The sequence below is a fragment of the Ovis canadensis genome, chromosome 21 (assembly GCF_042477335.2).
Source record: "Ovis canadensis isolate MfBH-ARS-UI-01 breed Bighorn chromosome 21, ARS-UI_OviCan_v2, whole genome shotgun sequence".
Lineage (NCBI taxonomy): Eukaryota > Metazoa > Chordata > Mammalia > Artiodactyla > Bovidae > Ovis > Ovis canadensis.
In genome coordinates, this window is record NC_091265.1 from 42,782,120 (window position 1) to 42,799,795 (window position 17,676).

The 17,676-nt window shown below is 41.7% G+C and overlaps 1 protein-coding gene and 1 pseudogene across 2 annotated transcripts in view; one reads left to right on the top strand and one right to left on the bottom strand.

Annotated features, from left to right (window-relative positions):
- Positions 1 to 241: 241 nt before the first annotated feature.
- Positions 242 to 2,087, bottom strand: LOC138426876 (SIN3-HDAC complex-associated factor pseudogene; annotated as a pseudogene).
- Positions 2,088 to 2,828: 741 nt separating this feature from the next.
- VWA5A (von Willebrand factor A domain containing 5A) overlaps positions 2,829 to 17,676 on the top strand; it is a 29,915-nt gene continuing 15,067 nt past the window's right edge. Inside the window, exons 1-10 of one of the 2 annotated variants that reach the window (XM_069565884.1) lie at positions 2,829 to 2,917; positions 3,901 to 3,945; positions 6,023 to 6,080; positions 6,184 to 6,386; positions 6,976 to 7,198; positions 7,321 to 7,496; positions 7,776 to 7,890; positions 12,725 to 12,894; positions 13,149 to 13,237; positions 13,887 to 14,031. In XM_069565884.1, the coding sequence (XP_069421985.1) occupies positions 6,038 to 6,080; positions 6,184 to 6,386; positions 6,976 to 7,198; positions 7,321 to 7,496; positions 7,776 to 7,890; positions 12,725 to 12,894; positions 13,149 to 13,237; positions 13,887 to 14,031 (1,164 nt within the window). In that variant the 5' untranslated portion in view covers positions 2,829 to 2,917; positions 3,901 to 3,945; positions 6,023 to 6,037. Of the gene's footprint in view, positions 2,918 to 3,586; positions 3,808 to 3,900; positions 3,946 to 6,022; positions 6,081 to 6,183; positions 6,387 to 6,975; positions 7,199 to 7,320; positions 7,497 to 7,775; positions 7,891 to 12,724; positions 12,895 to 13,148; positions 13,238 to 13,886; positions 14,032 to 17,676 lie in introns of those variants that run through there. The other variant, XM_069565885.1, reaches the window with a different exon arrangement.

A 17,676-nucleotide genomic window follows, 5' to 3' on the forward strand; every position in this document is an offset into this window, starting at 1 on the left:
CAGGCGATATATTTTCCCTGTACTTTTAGACAAGAGGCAATAGAGAGTACTTTGGTTTGGGTTCAAGTAAAAGGCTTTTAATGAAGGTTTTAGAATGGAAGAGCTCCACCTTTAGGATGTATCATCTAACACCTCAGTGTTCAGAAAGCCTGACTAAAAGAAGCCAAACCAAAACCAACCCACTCAGCATTAACACACACCTCTTTTCTTTTAGTAGAATTTTACTTTAATATAGAATGAAAAAAAAAAAATCCCAAAACCCTAACAGGTTAAAACAAGTCAAACAACCATTCTACACAGATAAAACCTTCACAAAGGTCAACTGAAGTAATCCAGAGCGAAAACTGAATTGTGCAGATTTTCAGTGAAGTCACCAGTCACATAACATAAACAAATTACTTACACACTTAAGAAACATGCCCCAAGAAGCATTAACCTTTGTTTTTCTCGTGTGCCATCCTAAAGACTTGCACATTGTTATTTTTCAGATAATCTAACATTTTTAATAGAGAATATTCTCTACCAAGTGGTAATGCTTTGGTACTATTCATATAGGATTGCTTATCCTAAAGACTTGACATTTCCCCAAGAGGAACTTTAATTCTGCTTTAAGTTTTCATTCTGCTTTTTAAGTTTCATGTAAATTAAAATCTGTATCGAATATCAATATGGAGGGAGGTGACACAGGATGCAACATATACAGTCAAGTTACCTCTGCATATTTAGAAATTACTCCTTCAAGATATTCACACCAGAGAGCTGTCTGTCCTGTTTAATATTCAGTAGTACAGGTTTGAATCACAAGAATCTTGGCAAGACCTTAATATTTCAGTTATTAAAAACTACCTCTAGGGGCAAGTCCATGTTTACTGAGTTATGACAAATTTATTATAATGAAGGAAAACAAGTGTAGCCAGCCATCTTAAAAAATGCCCCAACCACTGCTTCTCAAAATAGAAAGACTAAAACTACATACGTTTATCATACAACAAATCCCGTCTCTGTCCCCTGAAAATTCCCCTAGTTTCATTCATTAAAAGGGGATTTTTAAAAAAGACTTAAAGAGTACTTTACAGCAGCATTCAGCTTTCCTATGAAATACTCAGCATCTTAAATATTATGTACACTTCTTTTTTATCTCTTAGTAAGCTTCACTGGCTTCACAAACTCTTGTGGAACTGGAGGAAAAATAACCCATTCAAAACTATTCTACAAATCCATCTTTTGGCAGAATAGAAGTTATCCAAATTGAAAATAGGAGGGTCATTTTGTTGCTTTGTTTTCCAAAATTTAAATCGTTTTTGCTCCCCTTCTACATAAAGCTTAGTCACCACTCCTGAGTGGAGATAGGCAGAGGCTCTGGCCTCTGCTCCTCCGGCTTCTCAGCAGCTGCTTTCTTATTGCTGCAGCGAGGCTTGAATAGATGTGTGTCGATGAGGACTTCCCCAAAACGGCCCTTATAGATAATGCCACAGCATATTTTCTGTCTTTTCCAGTATGTGAGATCTAAAAAGGAAAACACTGGCGTTCTGTTGGAGCCAGAAGCCATCTCTGTATCTGAGCCATCATCTGAGTGGTTACTGTAACAGGGAGACTGAGCTGGAGAGGCCCTTGAGGTTGTACTGTGAGCATCAGAATTGTGGCGTTTAAATTCCTTCCGCAGTTTATTGATCTGGTTACTTTTTATTCTGTTTCTAGATAGAGTTTTCACTGTCTTTGGTTTCAGTGTAGTCTTTAGACTGGGTCCTGCCCTTGCGTCTACCACATAATTCCAGTTTTTTTTTTTTTTTTTTTTTGATCCTGCTGGCAATTTCTTCCATCTTTTCACAAGCAGGAACAGGCATTACAGATATCTCCTGAACGAGTCTCATGTAACCCAAAACAGCTCTGGAAATCCTTTTCATAGCGTTTACTGTCAGTGAATTGAGAACTGGAGGATTTAGCTCAGCAGCCCTCTATACTTCGGTACATCTTTGGCTTGTGAAAACCAAACATCTTTTCTTCTGGGCAATAGCCTTCCAAAAGCAGCCGTTCCACGCGCAATAATGTTCCCGAGGGGCGCAGTGCACGCCAAGTCAACCCCCCCTTCAAATCGCTCCCTGCTCCTCAACTGCCTTGTCTAGAAAGATTGTCTTCTGCAATTCTGCAGTTGCTTTCGCTGGCGGGGAAGGTGTAGATTCCGCTTTCCCCTAGACTTCACTTTTGAAAAAATACTTTCAATTCTCATAGTTTTAATAGTAGTATGTAGTACATGGAAATGCTTAAAAACGTAGCTTTTAAATTGCTAAGCTGATTTTGAATTCCAAAATGCACCTAAGGCCTGAATGAGCACAAATATTCTCATTTATTTGCACTGTTAGCCCCCATCATTTGATTTTATAGCCGGAATGAAAAACCCACAAGTGACTCATGACTGGAAGACTTGGTCTGTGGGTGCCTTTCCTTGGCTCCTCATTTTCGTCACATATTGTAGGAAGGGATACAATCTTGGAACAAACGACTCAAATGAAAAATGAATCAATGATATAAAGCCAATAGAGTTTGGGGTCTAGCACAGTAAGAATGAAGAAACGCTAATTCAGTCTATTACAAAAACACGTAATTTTTGATGTTAATGTAGTTTCTTACAGTGTTTTCGTTAAAAAAAAAAATCCCTTCCCTTTGCCTCTCCTGTTTGTTCCTTAACTGAGACAAGACAAAGGAAAACAAAAACAAAGACAAAAACGTTCCAGGGTTGAGGACTTGAACCAGAGAGAAGTGAAATTTTCAATATTCTGTGTAAGAATTTTCCGTCGATCCCTTAGTCACGTAGTCACTACCTTACATCCGGTCCCTAAGAGGGGGCGTGGCTTTCTGGAAATTCTGTCTGCAGCTGTTTTCTGCCTGCAGCGACGCAGAGTGCTGGGAACAGCTGGAGGTAAGTGAGTAGGGCGCCCGCGCCGGCGCTGAATGGCACCCCTAGCTCTTGAGGATTGAGACCTGCCTCTTACAACTCCCTTTCCCCGTCTTTAAATCTTTCGGGGCTCGTTTTAACTGCAAGCCCAGGGGAGGGAACTCAGTCCTGGAGTGCGATGCCCAGAGGGTATCTGCGTGTTTGGTGGGTCAGGGGAATCCTGCTGAATGTGGAAGGGGGGTGTAGCCATCTCCGTATAATCCCAAGACCCCTCTTTCTACTTCACTTCTCTTATTTCATTTTACTTTTGATCAACTTCTCTCGTTCTTTCTTCCTTCCTTTGTTTCCTGTGGACACTTGATGTTTCTCAATTTTATGTGATTTTATGCTGGGGAAATGGAGCTTCAAGCCTTCTCTCTCCAAGTCCCCCCACCCCCGACCCCCAACCCCCTCCCCAGTCGGATTGCAGCCCCTAAAGGTTTCTATATAGAAATTGAGGACTGACTCAGATCCCTTCCGTTAGTATTTGGATGCTGAAATTTTAGGACTGAATAAAGACTCAGTCACTTTCCGTTTCTAGAGGAGTCCCGCTTTCACCCACTCCTCCGGATTCCGGGTTCTCCACTTCTGCCCTGCAGCAGGCTGCAGGGGTGTGACCCACTGCGCCACCGCCAGCTGCTCCTTCCCGCCCCCGCTCTGCCGGGGCGCCTGCATTCCTGAGGGTCAGCCTAGCACTGAGGCCCCCCGCCCCCGGCTCAGTGAGCCATCTTCTGCTCTCCCTGCTGCCTGGGATTCAAGGCTCTGACCTTGGCCAGCCGCTGTGGCCAGTCTGCCTACCTGTTGCTGGCTGCATTTCTGAAGTGCCTTCTTGAAGGAAGAACTAATTCTGACGCAGCATCATTTGTTTGAAAAGGGTAGGGGAGAGGGTGCAGGAAATCAAATGACTGGCAAAGAGGGATTTGTTCTGGGGTCATAATCAGGAAATAAATAGGGTTGTTTCTTTATAGGAGACGTCCCTCTGCTTCTCTCACCCCGTCTGAAAACCACCCTGGGTGAGTATTACCTAATTTTGGAGCATGGGTGGCCTGACATGTGACGCAGTTTCTTCAGCTCTTGTACCCGGGTCGGTGTCCTCCTCCTGCTTTAAGCGCCCTGCTGGTGTGGTTAGCAATTCTTCCTGTCCCCAGCTCCAGCCTGTTCTAGCAGGAAATTTAGCCCAGTTAGGAGTCTGCATGGAAACCTCTCCTCCCCTACAGCTGGTACTGTGCTCTGTGTTTCTCTGTCAGATAGTGTGCCATTTTACCACAGTCAGGTTTGACTCAGTTGCTCAAAATAAAAACAGACACGGAAGGAAGAGCCTGTTTTATTGGCTCTGATTTGTGAGGAGGGGCACCGCGATAAGAAACAGGATTGCCATCATCTGGAGGAGCAACCTGGACTTTGCTCTGGAGTGTGGATAGTGTGTGATATACCTTAAATGGTGATTGGGATGAGCGTAGATGGTCTAGAATACGTAGAGGCAATCTCACAAATGCTTGGGTTCAGAAAAGTCCCAGGGCATCTTCAATGGGTAGGACCAGCTCCACCTATTACTTCTCTGCATAAAGGAATCATAATGTAAATCGCAGTATATGTACATACATTGATTTCTTTGTTAATATGTCACCTGAAATGGTTGTCTAGGGTTATAGTAAAACTTGGAAGATATGTTTAGAATGGCCTGATTTAAAATAGAGGACATGCTACATGTAGCATGCAATATACATACGTACATACTTACATACATACATATACACACACACACACACACACACAGTACAAATAGGTGATTCCCAGGTGGCTCAGTTGTAAAGGCTCACCCTATCATTGCAGGAGATGCAGGAGACAAGGGTTTGATCCTTGGGTGGGTAAGATCCCCTGGAGAAGGAAATAGCAACCCACTCCTGTATTCTTGCTTGGAAAATTCCATGGACAGAGGAGCCTGGCAGGCTACAGTCCAAAGCGCTGGACACATACTTGTGTACAAACCACACACACATATATAAATATATCTTCAACAGGAGAATCCATCAGCAATTTCAATTATGAACCACAAAAGAAAAGTACAAGATAATTGCTCCAAATTGTAAGGGGGTCCATTTTGAATTTGGCAGCTTCCTACTTGTCTGAATAGCATGATCAAAGTGACAGCAGAGGTCTATTTAATAATAGTAAAAGGAATAATAGGAACAATACTTATGTCTATTAACATTGCTTAACTGTTTCCTATAAGTCAGGCACTGTTCTAGGAACTTCACATGTACTAATTCATATATGCATATGTGATATACAGCTATTATGATTTTCAATTTAGCAAGAGAATACTGAGATTCAGAGGGGTTAAACTAATTACACTGATTCAATATATGTAACAAGTGGTGTATTAAATATGCTTTTGAAAAAACTGGAGCCAGCCTTTGAACAAACCTCAGGGTTTTTCAGAGATTTCCTATTTAGTATATACTTACTGAACCTTACAGGTTCCCCACCTGGGTCTGGCATTTAGAAGGATCCTTACTACCGGGTTTTCTCCCGTGGCTTAGATGGTAGATAATCAGCCTGCAATGCAGAAGACTTGAGTTCCATCCCTGGGTCAGGAAGATCCCCTGGAGAAGGGAATGGCAACCCACTCCAGAAGGGGTTGCCTGAAGGGTTCATAGATAGAGCAGCCTGGTGGACTACAGTCCGTGGGATCACAAAGAGTCGGACACAACGGTGCAACTGACTCTTTTCTTACTATTAGCAACTTTTTCACCTATCCAGTCTCTTTTTCTAGGTTCCTTTCTCCACCATTATGCCAGAGAGAAGCAAATAAAATGCTGGTACTTGAGTGATTGGGCTTCTCTGGTGGCTCATCTGGTAAAGAATCAGCCTGCAATGCGGGAGACCTGGGTTTGATCCCTGGATTGGGAAGATCCCCTGGAGAAGAGAACAGCTATCCACTCCAGTATTCTGGCCTGGAGAATTCCATGGATTATATAGTCACAAAGAGTCACAAAGAGTCAAAAACGACTGAGTGACTTTCACTTTAATTTTCTGAGTGAATAGCTCCCAGCATGTTACTCTGTTCATCATGTGTTTTCTCCACAGTAACCCTGTGTCACCATGGTGTACCCAGGAGGCCTCCTAACCCCCCAGGAGAAGCCAGGTAAGTCTGACTCATAACTCTTACTTGCCTTCATACCTAACCTGGCCTATAGGAGGTATTCAGTTACATTTTGTTGAACTCTTGGACTCTGGTCTGTTTCCAGTGCCACTGAAGAGCATCTCTGTGACTTTGTCCATCTGTGAGTTTGTGGCTGGTGTGTCTGCAACCTTAAACTACAAGAATGAGGAGGAAGTTCCCTTGGAGGCTTTCTTTATATTCCCCATGGATGAAGACTCAGCTGTCTACAGCTTCGAGGCCATGGTGGATGGAAAGAATGTTAAAGCAGAATTACAGGACAAGATGACGGTACTGCGGATAAGTACATTACCTCCTTCCTCCTTTCCCTAATGCATACTCTTCAGGATCTCCAGCAAATGCAACTTCACAAAATATGCTGATGTTGAATGCTCTTTCCTTTATTCCCCTCTAACTGCTAATTTCCTAAAATCATTTGGAGGGAAAGTCAATCAGAGTCACTTAAGGTACAGCTGTGGGGACTTCCCTGGTGGCACAGTGGATAACAATCTGCTTGCCAATGCACGGTCATGGGTTCAATCCCTGGTCTGGGAAGATTCCACACGCCACGGGGCAACTAAGCCCACAAGATGCAAGTGCGGAAGGCCACATGCGAGCCTGTGCTCCACAACAAGAGGAGCCACCACACTGAGAAGCCCAAGCACCTCAGTGAAGAGTAGTCCCTGCTCACCACAATTAGAGAAAGCCCGAGCAGGCAACAGAGACCCACTGAAACCAAAAATAAAAGCAAATAATACAATTTAAAAATAAAGTGTGGGTGTGAACTTGGCAATACCAGCCACCGTTTCTCCCTGCTAGTCTTTGTTTTCTGTGCCCTGTGTACCTCCACCGACTGTTGGCTTTCCTTCTCTGTCCTCAGGCACACACCAACTATGAGAATGCCATCATCCGTGGCCACCAAGCCTTCCTGTTAGAGGAGGACATGTGCTCCAGGGATGTGTTCTGTTGTAACGTGGGGAACCTCCTCCCCGGGTCGCAGGCAGAGCTCACCCTGAAGTACGTGCAGGAGCTGCCCCTGGAAGCAGACGGGGCTCTGCGCTACGTGCTCCCTGCTGTCCTGAATCCTCGTTACCAACTCTCTGGTCAGTCTCCTCTCCCTCCAAATACTCCTGGGGGAGTTGACGTAATTGGGGAAACCCCTTCAAGGCTGTAGGGTGCTAGAAAGAGTGGGAAGGGAACATAGAACTAAAATAACTTTTTGTAGGATGTTCTGAGGACAGTTGCCTTAATATGAAGACTCCTGTAGTCTCTTTGGAGGATCTGCCCTACACAATCAGCATGGTGGCGACCATCAGTTCCCAGCATGGCATTGACAGGATTCAGTCCAACTGCTCCTTGAGTCCTATTGAGTACTTTGGAGATAACAAGACTTCTGCTCAGGTAATTCACAGGAAAGCATTATCATTGCTGGTACCCTTTTCCTTTAGATCCTGACCTTGGTCCTCACTCAATTCTGCCTCATTTTTTCTTATTAACCCAGAGGGGATCACACTGTGCTCCCTCCCCCCCCTCCTTTAATCTCCCTAGGCTTCTCTCTGTTTTTGCTCCTGCTCTTGGCTGTTCTTCATGGAAGAAGCCTGTAGCCCTCAGCTCTGACCTCAGCCCTGGGCAGAGGCAGCGATAGTTCTAACATGGCATCTTTGTCTGTTCCCAATTCAGGTTTCCTTGGCCGATGGACACAAGTTTGACAGGGATGTGGAATTTCTGATTTACTACAGAGCAGTGCACACCCCTAGCGTAGTCGTGGAGATGGGAGAAGCTACCACAAAGTCAGGTATTGTCTTTCTCCCTCTGCGGTTACCTCCTGAGGAGTAACTTTCTGATTTGGAATTATCTTCAAATTATCCTCAGTTTTATTTCCTTCTATCCAGTAGTAGGTGAAACATTGAAACATCTTACATTATGATGTGAAAGAAATGGTTAAGTTCAATGAATATCTTGTGGTTATATCTTTTAGGCAAATCTAAGTGCATCAGTAGATAATTGAACCAAGGACACGAGCAAATAATTCACCAGAGGAAACGCTAGTTTACAAACATGTGACAATGATCAGTCTCTACAAAGGCAAATCAAAATAAAACTAATAATGTGACATTTTCATTTTTCAAGTTATCAGAGATTTCCAAATCATGCTTTAAAAGGTGTGGTGAATTTGGTACTCAGAGATTGGCTGAACCAAAATAATTTGGTATCAAGCTTTTGAGGGGAAATGTGGCTACATGTGTCAGAATAAATGTTTATTTTAGTAATTCTAGGTTTGGGAATCTTACAAATGAAAATAAATCTAAATATAAGTAAAAATATGGATTGAAAAGTTCTCTTCTTTTTTAATTTAATCATATCAAAGACCAGTAAGCAATCAAAATGTCTTACAGTGGTTAAATTCACTATGCTAGGTATATTTGATGAGTTACCATGTAACTACTAAAATAATATACATTGACAGATTGAAATAATATGGGAAAAAGGTTTCCAAAGATTGTTAAGATAAAAATGAGTTGTAAAGTAGATTACCACTAGGAAATAATCTATGCATGGGGAAAAACCACTTTAAAACAGAGAAAGTATGCAAGAAGTAACTGTGATTAGTTTCAAAGTAAGTTTACTTTTTATTTTTTTATTATTATTTTTTTTAATTTTTTTAATTTTAGTTTTTTATTTTTTAAATTTTAAAATCTTTAATTCTTACATGCATTCCCAAACATGAACCCCCCTCCCACCTCCCTCCCCATAACATCTTTCTGGGTCATCCCCATGCACCAGCCCCAAGCATGCTGCATCCTGCGTCAGACATAGACTGGCGATTCAATTCACATGATAGTATACATGTTAGAATGTCATTCTCCCAAATCATCCCACCCTCTCCCTCTCCCTCTGAGTCCAAAAGTCCGTTATACACATCTGTGTCTCTTTCCCTGTCTTGCATTTTTAAATCTAACAATTTCTGTTGATCTTGATTCATATACCTTCACGTAATCTTACTTGGAATTCTTTTTTTGTGTGTGTAGTAAATTTATATACATCAACTTTACCCTTGTAACTATTTTTAAGTATAAAATCCCATTGCCTTGCATGCATTCACCTTGCTGTTCAACCATCATCACTATCCATCTGCAGATATTTTTCATCTTGTCCTAGTTACTTAATTTCTGAGACTATGTTTACTTTCTTACTGCTTAGCTTATTATTATTATATTATAATATATTATATACAAATTATTATTGTAATTTCTTTAATGTGTCTTTCTGGGGGGAATTCCTTGGTGGTCTAGTGATTAAGACTTTGCCTTCCAATGTAGGGGGTGTGGGTTTGACCCCTAGTAAGGGAGCTAAGATCCTACATGCCTTGTGCCCCCAAAACAGAAATATGAAATAGAATCTATGTTGTAACAAATTCAGTAAAGTCTTTAAAATGGTCCACATAAAAAAAAACTTAAAAAATATTAATAGCAATTTATCTTATTTTCTAAATTTTTCTTAATGTGTGTGTAGTTTCCTTATAATCATAACGGGTATAACCCATATCCATCTCTTGTTCTGTGGGGCCTTCTTGGGCTGTCAGGCCGCTGGATTGCAGGGACCTCAAAGAGGTCTCTAACAGCTCCTCTTCCAGGAAGCCCCGTGCTCTGTCTTTGTACATTAGTTGCCTGGCTTTGTCCTCTCCTTTTGGGGAGTTCCCCCCCCCGAGTGCCCCTGAAATTCTCCTGCAACAGTGACCTGGTCTTTGTGTGAGTATGTGTATGCTCATATGCTCAGTTGTGTCTGACTCTTTTTAACCCCAGAGACTGTAGCCCACCAGGCTCCTCTGTTCATGGAATTTCCCAGACAAGAATACTGGGAAATTCATTTCCTTCTCCAAGCTATCTTCCTGACCCAGGGATTGAACCCACCCATGACTCCTGTGTTGGCAGAGAGATTCTTTAGCAATGAGCCACCTGGGAAGCTGGACCTGGTCTTTACTCAGTTACTTTAATCCCCTGGAGAAAGTTCTATGATGTTGAATCTCAAGTGGTAAGGATTGAGATGTCAAGCCCTCTTCTTGCAAGCTCTATTAGCTTTAGGAGAACTTCAGGGGACCCTTTACAAGTCTAGAGAATCCCGTCCAGCAGGGTCATTCACATCTTGTTTCTAGATCATGTATTTGATCAAGATGACTTGCTATTTCCATCCATACAAAGAAGCAAATGACAGCTGACTGCTTGATTCACGAAAACAGTTTGTAGTTTGACCAAATGAAGCATACCACTACATGACAGAAATGCATAGTCTGTTTCTCAAAAACTTAGACTGTACTTTCCATATTAAAAAAATGATATTAAAAATGGTATGTATAATTTAATAAAAATAATCACATAAAACAATTTATAAATAATTTTATAAAACTATTCTTAATTTAAGTTGAGCCACAGACTGAGTTTCTCAAGGGTACTGTATCAGACTTCCCTCACTTAACTCTTAAAATAATATTTAAAAAAATTTTTATTGGCCTATCATTGATTTACAATGTTGTGTTTCAGGTATACAGCACAGTGAGTCAGTTACACAAGTACATATATCCACTCTTTTTTAGATTCTTTTCCCATATAGGCCATTACAGAGTACTGAGTACATTTCCCTGTGCTATACAGCAGGTTCTTACTAGCTGTCTATTTTACATATGGTAGTGTGTATGTGTCAATCCCAGTCTCCCAGTTTATCCGTCTCCCCCACCTTATCCCCTGGTAGATATAAGTTTGTTTTCTACATCCATCTACTTCTGTTTCTTAAAATAATCTTGAGGCAGGTATTACTACTTTGATTTCACAGGAAACAGGCTAGCAAGCAGAGGAGCTAGGGTTTGAAATGCCTCATTTTAAAAAGAGCAAGTGGAGACTCTGGAGATGAAACTAATTTGAGTCACGACAAAAGAATAATGGTGAATGACACATATATAGTATTTCCTATGTGTCTGGCATTGTTCTAAAGTTATATATGGACTCATTTCATTGTTGTGGCAACCTCTCTGACCTCTTAGCACAGTGCTAGTCCCGCTGTAATGAGTTGTCTCTCAGAATGGAAAGTAATCTACCTTGCTCATTTAAAAAAAAAAAAAAACCTACTCCTTTATATCCAGAGATCCTGGATTGTATAAAAATTATTTTTGAATCAGTGCTCTATCAAATATTTGTGGAGCCACACCCATTTTATTTGGAAGCCATTTTGGTTATTGAGATATCTCAGAGGTAAGAGGTTAAACTGAACCAGATCTTGTTATCATTCTGAATCCCAGGTGTACTGATAATTTAAAGCTGTAATCCTAGAATCACTGTATAAAAATGGGATACTGGAATTTAATTGTGTCTTTTTATATTCTCTGAACAGTAAAGCTAGAGTTGGTATAACCCAGCCATTCTTAGTTCATCTCCTGTATCTGTTTTCACTTGTTCCTCAAAATAGAAACACAGCTCTGGCTTTTGCAACTTGGTAACATAGGCTAGATGCCCATGATCTCTTCCATACCATTATTTGGATGATGCTAGTGTTAGAGTGCAACATGCATTTAAGTACTTCTCTTTCTTTGTTCTGAAGAGTACCATAAGTGCTTTGTATCCAAATGAAGCCCAGATGGATTTCCTTGTCCTGTATGACACTCATTACACTCTCAGCTCTTGTAAATTGTCAGCATAAAAATTTCCACACAGTCATCATTGTTTTTTTTTCAAAGCTGTAATTAAGAATTAAGGACAGGCTTTCCTGGGGGCTCAGATGGTAAAGACTCTGCCTGCAATGCCAGGAGACCTGGGTTCGATTCCTGGTTGGGAAGATCCCCTGGAGAAGGAAATGACAACCCACTCCAGTATTCTTGCCTGAAGAATTCCACGGACAGAGAAGCCTGGCAGGTTACAGTCCATGGGGTTGCAAAGAGTCAGACAGAACTCAGCGACTAACAGTTTCTTTTCCCTGTTGGCTCAGTGAAAGAATCGACCTGCCAGTGTAGAAGATACCAGTTTGATCCCTGGTCCAGGAAGATCCACAAGCCACAAAGCAACTAAGCCCATGTGCCACAGCTATTGACCTTGTGCTTTGGAGCCTGGAAACTGCAGCTGCTGGGCCTGTACACCTTAGAGCCCATGCTGGGCAACAAGAGAAGCCACTGCAATAAACCCATGCACCACAACTAGAGAAAGCCCACGTGCAGCAGCCAAGACCCATCACAGCCAAAAATAAATAAAAAAGTTATTTAGAAAAAATAGAATTAAGGACCCCATGTAAATAAATTTCCCTTTGATTTGATGTGAAGATAGCAAATAAATTAGCTTGATTCCTCTAGCAAATGCTGGGACATTTTAATGACATATTTCACTCCCAACTGCTAGGTGATTAACATCCAGATATAGTATTTTAATATTGTTTGTATATAGTAAATTCTACCCTCTTTCTTCTCTTTCATATCTGTAATACATCTATATCTTTTATATGTTTGTAACTCACCTCAAATTCTTTGCCAGCAGATATCGTATAAAGATTAAGCTGTTTTAGATTTGTGTTTTCTTGGCTCCTTAGGTAACTCACTACAATTGATTCTTGAGTTCCCTTTTTCTTACCACGTCTTTATTCTTTCTGAGTAGATGGTGTGTTGGGAGATCCAGCTGCAATGGTGACTTTCTACCCGAATATCCCAGAAGCTCAGGCATCAATTCCCTGTGGAGAATTCATCTTCCTCATGGACTGCTCAGGAAGCATGCAGAGCCCCATAAGTAAGCAGAGGAGATCTCAGCTGCGCATAGATGTAGCCAAGGTAAAAGTAGTTTCTTTCTTTTCCTAGTCACTTGCTCAAGTGGGAGTGAATCTTGGGGATTAAATTAGGGTCCATTGGAGCTATAGGTCTGTTCCCCTTCTGAGTTACAGTTAATATGACTACTGTGAGGTTAGCCTTGGAACAGAAGGGTCTGGGGGAATGAAGGGGTGAAGACCCATTCCTGAGTTAGATTAGCAGGGTCATGTGATTGAGAGGATCCTTTTTCACTGTCTTCTCACATGGTCTTCCTTCAGGAAACACTGATTTTGCTTCTGAAGAGTTTGCCTCTAGGCTGTTATTTCAACATCTATGAATTTGGATCTACTTATGAGGCATTCTTTCCGTAAGTTTCCAGAAAGTCCATAGAGAATTCAAAAAGCTACCTTATACAATGAAATATTAATCATGAAAAGGAACAGATTTGAGTCAGTTGTAGTGACTCCTCTCTCCCCTTACACAGAGTAAAGTAAGTCAGATAAACAAGTATCATATATTGACACATATGGAATCTAGAAAAATGATATTGATGAACCTAGTAGGGAACAGACTTGTGGACACAGTGAGGGAAGGTGAGGGTGGGATGGATTGAGAAAGTAGCACTGACGGTATATACAGAGTCATGTGTAAAACAGATAGTGGGAAGTTTCTGTGTCACACAGGGAACCTAGCCTGGTTCTCTGTGATGGCTAGTATGGAGACAGGGGAGGGAGGGTTAAGAGGGAGGGGATATATATATATAAAACTATGACTGATTCATGTCGTATGTCAGAAACCAACACAACATCAACGGAATTTTCCATCAATTAAGAAATAAAATAAATAAAAATTTTAAAAAGGCTACTTTAAAGAAAGGACTAGATTGTTAAAGGGGTTGCTGCAGAATTGACTTTGGCTTTGGAGATTTCAAGTTAAAGTTGTTTACAATTCAGGGACTTATTACTGGGCTATGTCCAGTAGCCTTCATTTCACTGGGGAGTGTTTGTTTTTCTCAGGAATAGTGTGAAGTACGCTCAGAGTACTGTGGAGGAGGCACTGCAAAGAGTTAAGCTTATGAGGGCTAACCTCGGGGGTACGGAAATCTTGACACCACTCCAACACATTTACAAGCAGCCTTCTGTCCCAGGCCACCCCCTGCAGGTAAGAATTGGAACAGAGCTCAAAAAAGGGATGGAATAGAATCCTTGCTCAAGAATACATAGCTCTGGGCTTCATCACAGGATTGTTGAAATGTGGTAGTCATTTAGCCGTGGGCTTCCCAGGTGAAGTGGTGTAGAATCATTGGTGGTATAGCCTCAGCAGTATAGAATCCGCCTGCTAATGCAGGAGGCTCGGGTTCAATCTCTGGGTCAGGAAGATGCCCTGGAGATGGAATTAGCAACCCACTCCCGTGTCCTTGCCTGAGAAATCCTGTAGACAGAGGAGCCTGGCTGGCTATAATCCTTGGGGTCACAAAAGAGTTGGACATGACATAACGACTAAACAAGAACAACAAATTTAGCTTTATGTCCTATAATAAAGAGACTAAGACAAGAGGCATTTGATGGAATTCAACTCCCTTAGCTCCATGCTATGGACAATGGATGAGGGAAGCTCTTTTTGGGAAGTGCGACAGAAGCCTTGCATGAAACTAGCAGAGGAGATGCTGAATATTCTCAGGGTTGTGATCAGACCATGTGAGAGAGGTGAACATTAGGAACCTCATACCTGTCTGAATCACAGAAACCATAATCACAGAAAAACTAGCCAATCTGGTCACATGGATCACACCCTTGTCTAACTCAATGAAACTAAGCCATGCTGTGTGGGGCCACCTAAGACAGGCGGGTCATGGTGGAGAGGTCTGACAGAATGTGGTCCACTGGAGAAGGGAATGGCAAACCACTTCAGTATTCTTGTCTTGAGAATCCCATGAACAGTATGAAAAGCCCAAGTGATAGGATACTGAAAGAGGAACTCCCCAGGTTGGTAGGTGCCCAATATGCTACTGGGGATGAGTGGAGAAAGAACTCCAGAAAGAATGAAGGGATGGAGCCAAAGCAAAAACAATACTCAGGTGTGGTAGTGGCTGGTGACAGAAGCAAGGTCCGATGCTGTAAAGAGCAATATTGCATAGGAACCTGGAATGTCAGGTCCATGAATCAAGGCAAATTGGAAGTGGTCAAACAAGAGACGGCAAGAGTGAACATCGACATTCTAGGAATCAGCGAACTAAAATAGACTGGAATGGGTGAATTTAACTCAGATGACCATTATATCTACTACTGAGGGCAGGAATCCCTTAGAAGAAATGGAGTAGCCACTGTGGTCAACAAAGAGTCCAAAATGCAGTACTTGGATGCAATCTCAAAAATGACAGAATGATCTCTGTTTGTTTCCAAGGCAAACCATTCAATATCACGGTAATCCAAGCCTATGCCCCAACCAGTAATGCTGAAAAGCTGACATTGAACGGGTCTATGAAGACCTACCAGACCTTTTAGAACTAACACCCAAATGACATATCTTTTTCATTATAGGGGACTGGAATGCAAAAGTAGGAAGTCAGGAAACACCTGGAGTAACAGGCAAATTGGGCCTTGGAGTACAGAATGAAGCAGGGCAAAGGCTAATAAAGTTTTGCCAAGAGAACACACTGGTTATAACAAACACTCTCTTCCAACAACACAAGAGAAGACTCTACACATGGACATCACCAGATGGCCAACACTGAAATCAGATTGATTATACTTTTTGCAGCCAAAGATGGAGAAGCTCTATTCAGTCAGCAGAAACAAGACCGGGAGCTGACTGTGGCTTAGATCGTGAACTCCTTATTGCCGAATTCAGAGTTAAATTGAAGAAAGTGGGGAAAACCACTAGACCATTCAGATATGATCTAAATCAAATCCCTTATGATTATACAGTGTAAGTGAAAAATAGATTTAAGGGACTAGATATGATAGACAGTGCCTGATAAACTATGGACAGAGGTTCGTGACATTGTACAGGACACAGGGATGAAGACCATCCCCATGGAAAAGAAATGCAAAAAAGCAAAATGGCTGTATGAGGAGGCTTTACAAATAGCTGTGAAAAGAAGAGAAGTGAAAAGCAAAGGAGAAAAGGAAAGATGTAAGCATCTGAATGCAGTGTTCCAAAGAATAGCAAGGAGAGATAAGAAAGCCTTCCTCAGCGATCAATGCAAAGAAATAGAGGAAAACAACAGAATGGGAAAGACTAGAGATCTCTTCAAGAAAATTAGGGATACCAAGGGAACATTTCATGCAAAAATGGGCTCGATAAAGGACAGAAATAGTATGGACCTAACAGAAGCAGAAGATATTAAGAGGTGGCAATAATACACAGAAGAACTATACAAAAAAGGTCTTCATGACCCAGATAATCATGATGGTGTGATCACTCACCTAGAGCCAGACATCCTGGAATGTGAAGTCAAGTGGGTAAGCATCACTACAAACAAAGATAGTGGAGGTGATGGAATTCCAGTTGAGCTATTTCAAATCCTGAAAGATGATGCTGTGAAAGTGCTGCACTCAATATGCCAGCAAATTTGGAAAACTCAGCAGTGGCCACAAGACTGGAAAAGGTCAGTTTTCATTCCAATCCCAAGGAAAGGCAATTTCAAAGAATGTTCTAACTACCACACAGTTGCACTCATCTCACACGCTAGTAAAGTAATGCTCAAAATTCTCCAAGCCAGGCTTCAGCAGTACATGAACCGTGAACTCCCTGATGTTCAAGCTGGTTTTAGAAAAGACAGAGGAACCAGAGATCAAATTGCCAACATCTGCTGGATCATGGAAAAAGCAAGAGAGTTCCAGAAAAACATCTACTTCTGCTTTATTGACTATGCCAAAGCCTTTGACTGTGTGGATCACAATAAACTGGAAAATTCTGAAAGAGATGGGAATACCAGACCACCTAACCTGCCTCTTGAGAAACCTATATGCAGGTCAGGAAGCAAGAGTTAGAACTGGACATGGAACAACAGACTCATTCCAAATAGGAAAAGGAGTACGTCAAGGCTGTATATTGTCACCCTGTTTATTTAAGTTATATGCAGAATACATCATGAGAAACGCTGGGCTGGAAGAAGCACAAGCTGGAATCAAGATTGCTGGGAGAAGTATCAATAACTGCAGATATGCAGATGATACCACCCTTATGGCAGAAAGTGAAGAGGAACTAAAAATCCTGTTGATGAAAGTGAAAGAGGAGAGTGAAAAAGTTGGCTTAAAGCTCAACATTTAGAAAACTAAGATCACGGCATCTGGTCCCATCACTTCATGGGAAATAGATGGGGAAAGAGTGGAAATAGTGTCAGACTTTATTTTTTGGGGCTTCAAAATCACTGCAGATGGTGACTGCAGCCATGAATTAAAAGACGCTTACTCCCTGGAAGGAAAGAAAGCTATGATCAACCTAGATAGCATATTGAAAAGCAGAGACATTACTTTGCCAACAAAGGTCCGTCTAGTCAAGGCTATATTCTTTCCATTAGTCATGTATGGATGTGAGAGTTGGACTGTGAAGAAGGCTGAGCACCGAAGAATTGATGCGTTTGAACTGTGCTGTTGGAGAAGACTCTTGAGAGTCCCTTGGACTGCAAGGAGATCCAACCAGTCCATCCTAAAGGAGATCAGTCCTGGGTGTTCATTGGAATGACTGATGTGGAAGCTGAAACTCCAATACTGTGGCCATCTCATGGGAAGAGTTGACTCATTGGAAAAGACCCTGATGCTGGGAGGGATAGGGTCAGGAGGAGAAAGGGACAGCAGAGGA